We start from the raw sequence: 11,884 nt of genomic DNA on the forward strand, positions 1-11,884 counted from the left end.
GAAAATTTAAAGGATTTTGGATTTACAAGATTTGAAATAATTTTTGTCAATTTCACAATATTTTAAATTATTTCAAAGAAGTTAAAGGAAGTTAAAAAAAATCGGAGGACTTTAAGGCTTTTTCCAAAAAATCAAAATAATATGTTCAGTTCATTCTGAAGAAGTTTTAGATCCAATTTTTTAACTTTTTCTATTTAAAGTATTTAAAATAAAAAAAGGCATTATTTTTAATCAAAAAATTCAAAAACTTAGAAAATATATTTATTTTAACAATGCTTCTTCTTACCGATTAAAACAAAATTGTTGAATTTTAATAAATTTGTCTAAGTCTGAAATAACTAAAATATTTTTTGTAAAAGAAAATTAGAAAAATTAGAAAAAACATTATTTAAAGATTTATTTATTTTCTATACTGGAAACATTAATATTTTAGAGAATATTTTTCCTAAGAAAATAAGCCATGATCGATTAAAATCGAAGAATTTTTTTTAGTTGGTAAAAAACGACAGAAATTTGTGTACGCTTTAAATTCTTTTTCGTAAAAAATAATGTTTTTCTTTTTAAATAAAAAATTACTGATATTATTTCAATTCTTCAAATCGTAACAACTTTTTTTTCCTGAAACCTGTTTTTTTTTTTTTTTATAATAAGAAAACATGCTTTTGCACACTTTCAAAAAAGTATAAATTAAACAAATTTTTCTCGCATTTCTAATTTTTTGATCAATAGGAATTTGATTTGAATTTACCAAATTTTGAATTAAAAAAAAAAATTCAATTAATTAAGATAACTCTCAGCTCAAACCTGAATTTTAGAATTTTAAAATTGCTTTTTTGAAAACACAAAGCGCTACAAATTAAATATCTTTGGATCGAAATGAAACCTCTAAATAATTGAATCAATAGTTTTTCAATCCTGTCAATATTTCTAATCTGAAATTATATTTTTTGCACCAAATTCTCAACAAAACAAAAAAACAATTTTAAAGACTTTCAAAAGTCTCCAATTTAAAATTGAGAAAAGAAAAAAAAATTCTCCAAAATTTCCCAATTTCAAAGTAGAATTCTAATCTAAAAAAAAATCCATTTCTTTTCTAGTAAAGAAATTTTCTAAATTTCCTGTCATAAAAGAAATTTCGTATTATTTCCGGGTCCAGTGGCCACCTTGAAATTAGAGCATAACACTGAATACTCAAACTGGCCCATCTTATTCGAATATTGGCAGCATAAATAAATTATTTGTGGGCCAGTATCAGTAATAATATATTACTTTCTCCTACTCAAAACATTTAAGAAACAATTCCCAGTGGGCAAAAAGTGTCCATCCATTGGGCCGACATAGGACGTCCTAAAAACGACATCAAGGACATCCTTCAAATTTTTCTTGAGGTTTTACCCACTGGAAACCATACAAAAAAAATAGAACGGAAAAATCAGTCCTCGTTTCACGATAACAAACACGACAAAACATACAAAATTTTCTTTATACCATTCCATTCAGCCTCGTGTTTAACATCCGCGACACCAACTTCCGCAATGTCAGGATTCGTCGAAATTTCGACCAAAACTAAACACTTTTTCGAAAATTTCGTTTCCATAACTCGACTACAGTAAGCCATATTGAGAGGCCTCAATAAATCACAAATTTTTCGCCTCAACTCGTCAACAACTTCCTCTGTAATTTCGTTTCCCACTTCCTTAATAAACTCATCAAAATCCCTCACTTTGTTCAAAATGTCAATGCGAGTTGTGCCCTCATTAAAACTCATTTTCAAATATCGATGATAGTTTTCCATTTTGACGCCTAAATTAATTTTTTTTTGAGGAAGTTTTGTCAAAGTTGCGTACCGATCAGCAGCCTTCTCGTCCGCGAGTGATTGCTGCAATAATTTTTCTTCCTTGTACAAATTGACCTCGTCTGATTGCTGAAGATCCTCGACAACGTCTTGAATTTTTTCGAGCATTTTTCGCGCAGCTTCGTGTTTCGCTTGTTTCTTCGTTGTCGCGATACCTTCCTCTTTGAAGGTCGAGACTCGACATCTGTAGGTGAAAATTCGAGCGTGAGGTGGACCAATATCGCTGACTTCTTCGTAGTCGGGCGGTTGCAAATTATTGTCTGCGCACAATGCCTGGACAATAAAGAGAATAGAGCTTATACCAATATTTGAAAATTTTGCAGGATGGCTGTTTTAATCAAAAAACCTAAATTCCGGGACATTTCCCGGTTCGCAAACATTTTTCATGGTCACTGAAATTTAAAAAATCAAACACTAAATTTAAAAATTGTTCCATTCGAAGTAATGAAAACTGAACTGCAAATAAAAGAACTCAAAGTGAAACTCTTGAATTTTAAACTTTGAATTAAAGAAAAAATTAAAACGAATTGTAACTTTCTTTAATCGAAAAAATTCAGATGAATTTCGAAAAATTTAAGGGAAATAGCAAAAATGAGATAAAGTTCATTTTTAAAAGCAAGATGAATCGAAGAAATTAAAAAATGTTTAATCAAAATTAGAATAATTAGATTTTCAGTTCAAAAAAGTAATTTTAAAACAAACTGATGATTTTTTTTAAACTAAAATGATGAATCATTAACTAGAACAGATGAATTTTAAACTTAAAAGATGAACAAAAAATGAAATAGTTCAATTTTCAGATTAAAACACTTTAATTTGTAACCAAAACTGATGATTTTCAACTAAAATTATGATTATTTAACTAAAATAAATTAATTTTAAACCAAAACGACAAATTTTCAACCAAGGAAATTAATTTTTACCAAAAAAGACGAATTTTCAACCAAAAAAAGGTAAATTGTCAACTAAAAATTCAAATGAATGGACAAAATTTCAAAAATCGAAAAAAATTTCATTGATTTCAGTAAAATTTGAGTGCATTTAGAGAAACGTTAAGGAACGGAAAAATGCATTCAATTTAGTAGAATTGAGCGAATTCACAAAACATAAGATTTTTCAACAAAGTATGTGAATTTCGAACTTAAATGTCAAATTTTAAACCAAATAGTTCAATTTTTAACTAAAAAAGATTAATTTTAAACCAAGAACGAAATAGTTCAATTTTCAGTTGTACTCATTAATTTTTAACCAAAACTGATGATTTTTCAACTAAAATTATAAATATTTAACTAAAATAAATGAATTTGAAATCAAAACAATAAATTTTAAATCAAGGAAATTTATTTTTACCCAAAAAGACGATTTTTCAACTAAAAAAAAAGTTGTAGAGAAAAATGAGATGAAATTCATAAAAAAAAAATCAAGATCAATTGAAAAAGCAATCAAGTGAATTGAAAAAAAAATACAAAATATGAAAAAATTCGTTAAATTGCGTAGAATTAGCGAATTCAGAAAAATACGTTTTTTCAACTAAAATAATCAAATTTCAAACCAAATAGTTCAATTTTTAACTAAAAAAGATCAATTTTCTAGAAACAAAAAAATAGTTTAATTTTCAGTTGAAAAAATTAATTTTTAACCAAAACTGACGATTTTTTCACTAAATTGATTTCAAATTCCCGGTCATTTTCCGGTTAAATTATAAACCAAAAATATGAATTTTCAACTAAAATGTTAGATATTTAACTGGAACGCTTGAATTTTCAACCAAAAAGATAAAATTTTAAACAAGAAGATTAATTTTCAAATAAAAAATTAATTTTCTGCCAAAAAATACAATTTTTCAACAAAATAGATGATTTTTTAACAAGATAGTTCCATTTTAAACTAAAAAAAAAAAAATAATAATTTTCCACCAAAAATTGAGTAGTAATATTTTTAGTTAAAAGAATTAATTTTAAACTAAATATAAGAATGTTTAACTAAGACAATGAATATTGAACCGAAATAGCTGCATTTTTCAACAAAAAATTAAAATTTTCACTAAAAAATGTAAACTCTCGACCAAAACTTAAATGATTAAATTATAAGTTAACAAATTAATATTTAAATTTCCAACTACAAATATAGAATTTTCAATTGGAATGAGTCAGATTTTTTATTTTTTTAAAACTACTTTCAATTTTAAAAAAATATATATTTACAAAGAAAGCTATGGATTTTCAAATAAAATTGTAAATATTTAACTATAATAGTTGAATTTTAAATCAGAAAACTGAATTTTTAACAGAAATGATGAATCTTTTTCTAAAAGAATTGAATTTTTGACCAAAAAGATAAATTTTCTACCAAGAAGATTAAATTCTACCAAAAAACATGAATTTTCAACAAATAATACTTTAGCAAAAAATTTAATAATTACATTTTTAGGGGGAAATTCAACTATCTCTTGAAAATTCGTCTTTTTAGTAGAAGAGTATTTGCATTTATTGAAATTTTATTTTTTTTGTTAAAAATCCATTTCTTTGGTAGAAAATTTAACAATTTTGTTGAAAATTCGTTTCTTTTTTGGTTGAAAATTTATCTTATGAATTGAAAATGCAACTATTTTATTTTTAGTATAAAATTCATACATTTGGTTTAAAATTTAATTTGTTAGTTGAAGATTCATCATTTTATTTGAAAATTCACTCTAACTGTTCCATTTTTTGTGGAAAATTTACCTTCTTTGATAGAAGTATTATCTTTTTAAATAAAAAATTATCATATTTGTAAAGAATTTAACTATTCTATTTTTTGTTATGAATTAATTTCTTTGGTTGAAAAAAAACAACTATTTAGTTGAAAATTCGTCTTTTATGTTGATAGAAAATTAATCTTTTGGGTTAAAAAGTCGAATATTTGGTAATAAATTCATATTTTTTGTTGAAAATTCATTCGTTTTCAGTTGAACAATAATTAAACTTGCTGAAAACTCGTTTTTTGTTGTTTAAAATTTACTTCTTTTCTTGAAAATTAATATTTTTTCGGTTGAAAATGGATAAAGAAAGTTAAAAACGAATTTTCAATGAAATATTCCAATTTTTAACATAAGAGATAATTCTTCAAACAAAAAAATTATTTTTTAACGAAATAGTTCAACTTTTACCAGAGTACATAGTAAATTTTCAATTTAAAAAAAAGTCAATGTTGAGCAAAAAATGTAATAGTTACATTTACAACTTAAAAAATGAATTTTGAACAAGAATAATAATTAATCTTCTACTGGAATAGTTAAATTTTCAATTAAAAAAATAATCTTTCAGCTAAATAGATTAATTTTTAACTAAAATGATGAATTTTTCATAACGAAAAAATTATTTTTTAATAAATTGGTTCAATGTTCACCCAAATAATAGAATTTTCTATAAAAAATAAGACTTTAAGAACAATATTCCATACCGAAATCTAAATCTTGTAACATTTTCAACATAGAAATAAAATTCAATGAAAAAATTGAGTTGTTAAATTTTCAATCAAAAGAATTCGTATTTTCAACAAAACACATGGATTTTTAACTGAAAAAGAATTCAATTAAAACTAGAATAGTTAAATTTTAAGTGAAGAAAATTAATTTTCAACCAAAAAAATTAATTTTCTACCAAGAAAATCGAATTTTCAACTAAAAAGATAAAAATGTATATTTTAAACCAAAGATGAAATAGTAAAGTTCCTTGAAAAAAGATTAATTTTTAACACATACTGACAAATTTTCAAAGAAAGAATTCAATTTTAAACTAAAAAATATAAATAGATGAAAAATTTCTACTAAAATGATCAATCTTTAAGCGAAATTTTACTGAAAAGTTGAATGTTCAACCAAAAAGATGGATTTTAACGAAAATTATGAATTTAAAAAAAAATCTAATTTTTAACTAAATGGTTGAACTTTCACCAAAAACAGAATTTTTTAACAAATAGTTCAACTTCTAATAAGAAGGGTATAATTAAAATCAAAGAGATTAATTTTCTATAAAAAAAGTCGAATATTCAACAAAATATATAAATTTTCAAGCAAAAAGATTCAATTTCAACCGAAATTATGAATGCTTCCTCTAAAAAATGAATGATTAACCACAAACAGTTAAATTTATAACCATCAAGATTTTCAACAAAATAAATAAATTTTCAGTCACAGAAATAAATTTTTGACGTAAATGATGAAACTTTCATTTAAAAAATGCATTTTTAACCAACATATTGAATTTTTAACTAAAAAGTTGATTTTCTAACCGAAAAGATGAATTTTCAACCACGGAATTAATTTTCTACACAAAAACATAACTGTTGAAAAAATACATTAATATGCAATCAAATAATTAAATTTTCAACTAGAAAAAGATAATTTTAAATCAAAAAATCGAATAGTTGAATTGTCAGTTTGAAAACATATTTAAAAAAAAAAAAAAAACGAAATTTCAACAAGACAGTTCAATTTTCAACCAAAAAGATTAATTTTTAACCAAGGACCTTATTTTTCTATAAAAAAAATGAATTTTTAACCAAAGAAAGTTTATTTTTAACCAAAAACTGAATATGTTCAATTTTAGCCATGGAAATTAATTTTAACCAACAAACGAAGAATTTTCAACAAAATAGTTCAGCTTTTAACAAAACAGAAAAAAATTAATCGAAATAATAAATTTTCCACGAAATAGGTGAATTTTCAATCATAGAAATACATTTTTAATCAAGAATATTAATGTTTCAGCAAAAAACACGCATTTTCAACTAAATATGTATACTAATTTTTAATAAAATAGTTGAATTTTCAAAACTTAAATTTTAAAGTAAACATAAAATAGTTAAACATTCAGTTTAAAAAAATGATTTCAACCAAACAAGACGAATTTTCAACAAAATAAATCAATTTTCAACCAAATAAATATTTTTCAATAAAAAAATTGATTTTTCAACCACGAACATTAATAATTTTCTATCAGAAAATAAACTTTGGATAAAATACATCCATTTTTAACCAAAAAGTTAAATTTTTAACTATAAATGATTACTTTTTAACCAAATGTCGAATAATTAAATTGACATATAAAGAAATTAATTTTCAACCAAACAAAGAACGAGTTTTCAACAAAATATTGTAACCAATAAGATTAATTTTCCACAAAAAAAAAACACTAATTTTAACAAAATACATGAATGTTGAGCTAAAAGGATAAATTTTGAACTACAAATGGAACCGTTAAAATTTGAATTGAAAAAATTAATTTCTTACCCACAAAAACGAATTTTTAATAAAACAGTTAAATTTTCAACCAAAGAAATTAATTATATAAGAAAAAGATTAATTTTCTGCCAAAAAGGTTGATTTTTTCCTAAAAAAGACGAATTTACATACAAATTTATGAATTTTTAACTAGAAAATAGTAACTTTTAAACACACAATGGAATATTTTTTTCCTCTAAATATTTATATTTTCATATATTTCTTACAGTTTTGATATTTTTATATTTTATTTTATATTTTTCCTGATTTTTTTCCTCAAAATTGAAAATTTATTGAAATTTTTTTTTTGAAAGTCGCGCGGTTCTCCTCACTTCTGGTTCCGATTTAATCGTAGCCAATCAAAACAGTGGGAAGTTGGCGCGAGTTTCAAACCAAAATTATCAATAAATTTACAATTGTGAAGGATAATATTTTTTATTTTAAATAATACAGTTTTAATTCCTTTGAATTATAAAAAATCGAATTATCAAAATTGTATTCGGAAAATATTTAATTTTTAAAGTTTTTAACTTGTCCTATTTTCGAAATTTTATTCCTAATTTATTAAGATTCGAGATTCTTCAATTCAAAATAAGATTGTTAAATTTTAAACGCTTTGAATTAGAAATGATACAATTTTAACTCCTTTTTAATAAAGTATTGAGAAAAAAACTACACTTTATGTTCAAAAGTTAGTTTTGTTAGTTGAAAATTCAGGTATTTTGATTAAAATTTGTCTTTTTTTAGAAGAAAATTAATCTTGTTAGTTGAAAATTTAAGTATTTTGTTAATTTTTTTAGTAAAAGTTTAAGGTTCGAAGTTGAAAATTGATTTTCATGAGTGAAAGATTTATCATGTTTATAAAAACATTTATTTCTTTGGTCGAAAATAGATTTATTTTGTTGCAATTTCATTTTGTTTGTTTTAAACCATTTTTTTAACTGAATGGTCATCTATTTCATGTTCGATTTAAAATTTACATTTCAAAAATTCAACTATTTTGTTGAAAATTCAAATACATATTTGGTGAAAAAGGCTTATTTTTTGGTTAAACATTAATATTCCTGATTAAAAATTTATTTATTTGGTTGAAAATTATTTTATTTTCTCCAAAGTTCTTTTTTTGTGTACAAAATTAAGGTTCGTTTTGAAAAATTCAACTTTTTACTTAAAAATTCAATACTATGGTTGAAAATTCACTTTTTTCGGTGAAAGATTAATGATTTTCGTTAAAAATTCAGATTTTGAGGTAAAAATTTATAATTTTCATTGAAAAAATGTTGTTTTTTTGTGTAGAAAATTGATCTTCGTGGTTGAAAATTCCTAAATTTTGTTAGAGATTGGTCTTTTTTTGGTAAAAATTTGATCTTTTTTGTTAGAAGTTCAACCAATTTGATACAAATTCATTTTTTTGTAGACAAAATTAATAATTTTAGTGCTGAATTTCATGAAAATAGTTATGACGGAAAGCAAATTTTTTAAATTAATTCATTAACACTAATTAAATTCTTTGACTATGTGTAATTTTAGTTCGTTTTTTTTAAACTACCATTTTTACAAAATTCTGCAAAATTAAAAAGAAATTTACTGGAATCTTGCATAAAATATCTTTAAATTTTGTTAATACTCTAGAGAATATTGTTTGATTTTCTAAAAACCTTTCCAAATTCATCAAAAGCTTCTTTTTTACAAAATTGTAAAAAATCGACTTTTTCCTCCAAATTTTTATAATGACCAAATTAAACATTTTTAAAAATCTTTTTGATAAATCTCAAAGTTCTAAATGCACTTTAAAATTTTTCGAATTTTTCTTAAAATTACTTTTGACATTTTCGATTGTTTGAATAGTTGAAAATATTTACTAAGTATAATAGAATTTTTTTCTAATTTTAATTCAATTTTTTTTTATATCCTTTCTTCGAAATAAAGATATCATTTAAAATTTTACCAGGAATCTTGAGACAATTTTATTGTTCCCCTAAAACCTTTAAAAACTCTTAAAAGGCTTCTCATTTTTTCTTTTAAATCATCAAAAATGTACTTTTTGTTTTAAATTTTTCGAAATTTTCTCAAGATTTTAAAAGTTTACCTAAATTATTGAATCTTCAAGCCAGAAATAAAATATGACTTTTCAACAAAAAATTAATTTTCCACAAAAATGATGCATGTTTACCCAACAAAAATGAAATTCCAAACTTAAAAATTATATTTTTACCAAATAAGGCGAATTTTCAACTAAATACGCTCAATCTTTAAAATAATAAAGAAATTTCTTCTAAAACAGATGAACTTTTAAATCAAAAAGATAGATTTTCAACAAAAAAAATTGAATTTTCTTTTGCGAAATATTTCAGTTGAATTTTCACGATCAAACTATATATTTTTTGATAAGAAATAATTTTCTACCAAAAAAATTAAATTTTAAATCCAAAAGACGAATTTTTAACTAATAGGGATGACTTTTTAACAAAATTGTTCATTTTTGAAAACCAAAACATTTATTTGAAACAAAAAATAAATTTTCTACGAAATAGACAAATAAGAAAATAATATAATGGTTTAATTTGTAACCAAATAGTTGCATTTTTATGCAAAAAGATGACATTTGACTGAAAACAGATAATTTTTTTATTAAATAAAAACAAAAATAAAATTTTAAAAATAGTTAAATTTTTATCCAGAAAATATTTCAGTTATTTCTTCAACACCGAATTTTACATTTAAACAGTAGAACTTTTAATTAAAAATTATTACTTTCAACAAAATTCTTGAATTTTCTTGCAACAGTTAAATTCTATCCAAGAAAGATTTAATTTCAACTAAAGCAGGCGAATTTTAAAATCAAGAAGACAAATTTTCAAAAAAAGAATTGAATTTTCAACCGAAAAGTTACATTGTCATTCAAGAATAATGAAATTTCTCCTGAAACACATGATTAAAAAAAAAAGTTAAATTTTCATCCAAAGAAGTAATAAATAGTAAAATTTATAATTAAAAGGGTAATCTTCAGAAGAAAGTTGCGAATTTTGAAAATTCTAATCTTAAAATATTTTATTTTTAAAGTTTTAACTTGTACTATTTTCGGAATTTTATTCCTAATTATTCAGATTCGAGACTCATCAATTAAAAATAAGATTGTTAAATTGTAAACGCTTTGAATTAGAAATGATACAATTTCAACTCCTTTTTAATAAAATTGTCAGTTTAAAAAAAATTGTAATCGGAAATTTTTTCAATTTGAAACGTTTTTAATTTGAAATAATAGTTTCAATTTCTTTGAATTTTGAATAATCGAATTTTCAAAATTGTATTTGGAAAATATTTCATTTTTGAAGTTTTAATTTGTACTATTTTCGGAATTTTATTCCTAAATTATTCAGATTCGAGATTCTTCAATTTAAAAAAAGGTTGTTAAATTGTAAACGATTTGAATTAGAAATAATACAATTTCAACTCCTTTCAAATAAAATTGTCCGTTAAAAAAAATTGTTATCTGAAATTTTTCAATTGGGAACGTTTTTAATTTGAAATAATAGTTTTTATTCCTTTGAATTTTAAATTATCGAATTTTCAAAATTTTATTTGGCAAATATTTCATTTTTAAAGTTTTAACTTGTACTATTTTTGGAATTTTATTCCAAAATTATTCAGATTCGAGATACTTTAGTTGAAAAAAAAATTGTTAAATTGTAAACGCTTTGAATTGGAAATGAAACAATTTCAACTACTTCTTAAAAAAAAAACCGTTTAAAAAAAATTGCAATCTGAAATTTTTCAATTGAGAACGTTTTTAATTTGAAATAATAGTTTTAATTCCTTTGAATTTTAAATAATCGAATTTGCAAAATTTTATTTGGAAAATATTTCATTTTTAAAGTTTTAACTTGTCCTATTTTCGTAATTTTATTCCTAAATTATTCAGATTCGAGATTCTTCAATTTAAAAAAGGTTGTTAAATTGTAAAAGCTTCAAATTAGAAATAATACAATTTCAACTCCTTTCAAATAAAATTGTCCGTTAAAAAAAATTGTTATCTGAAATTTTTCAATTTCGAACTTTTTTAATTTGAAATAATACAGTTTTAATTCCTTTGAATTTTAAATAATCGAATTTTCAAAATTGTATTTGGAAAATATTTCATTTTTAAACTTTTAACTTGTACTATTTTCGGAATGTTATTCCTAAATTATTCAGATTCGAGATTCTTCAATTTAAAAAAAGGTTGTTAAATTGTAAACGATTTGAATTAGAAATAATACAATTTCAACTCCTTTCAAATAAAATTGTCCGTTAAAAAAAATTGTTATCTGAAATTTTTCAATTGGGAACGTTTTTATTTTGAAATAATAGTTTTAATTCCTTTGAACTTTAAATAATCGAATTTTCAAAATTTTATTTGGCAAATATTTCATTTTTAAAGTTTTAACTTGTACTATTTTTGGAATTTTATTCCAAAATTATTCAGATTCGAGATACTTTAGTTGAAAAAAAATTGTTAAATTGTAAACGCTTTGAATTGGAAATGAAACAATTTCAACTACTTCTTAAAAAAAAAAAACGTTTAAAAAAAATTGCAATCTGAAATTTTTCAATTGGGAACGTTTTTAATTTTAAATAATAGTTTTAATTCCTTTGAATTTTAAATAATCGAATTTGCAAAATTTTATTTGGAAAATATTTCATTTTTAAAGTTTTAACTTGTCCTATTTTCGGAATTTTATTCCTAAATTATTCAGATTCGAGATTCTTCAATTTAAAAAAAGGTT

At 22.4% G+C, this 11,884-nt stretch overlaps 1 protein-coding gene across 2 annotated transcripts in view; it reads right to left on the bottom strand.

The window, feature by feature from the left end:
• Nucleotides 1-973: 973 nt before the first annotated feature.
• LOC117182199 (interferon-inducible double-stranded RNA-dependent protein kinase activator A-like) overlaps nucleotides 974-11,884 on the bottom strand; it is an 18,422-nt gene continuing 7,511 nt past the window's right edge. The window contains exons 3-4 of one of the 2 annotated variants that reach the window (XM_033375262.1): nucleotides 1,489-2,128; nucleotides 974-1,398 (exon numbers count right to left, since the gene is read on the bottom strand). In XM_033375262.1, the coding sequence (XP_033231153.1) occupies nucleotides 1,373-1,398; nucleotides 1,489-2,128 (666 nt within the window). In that variant the 3' untranslated portion in view covers nucleotides 974-1,372. Of the gene's footprint in view, nucleotides 2,129-11,884 lie in introns of both variants that reach the window. The other variant, XM_033375261.1, reaches the window with a different exon arrangement.

This window comes from Belonocnema kinseyi, chromosome 10 (assembly GCF_010883055.1).
Source record: "Belonocnema kinseyi isolate 2016_QV_RU_SX_M_011 chromosome 10, B_treatae_v1, whole genome shotgun sequence".
In the NCBI taxonomy this organism is placed as follows: Eukaryota; Metazoa; Arthropoda; class Insecta; order Hymenoptera; family Cynipidae; genus Belonocnema; species Belonocnema kinseyi.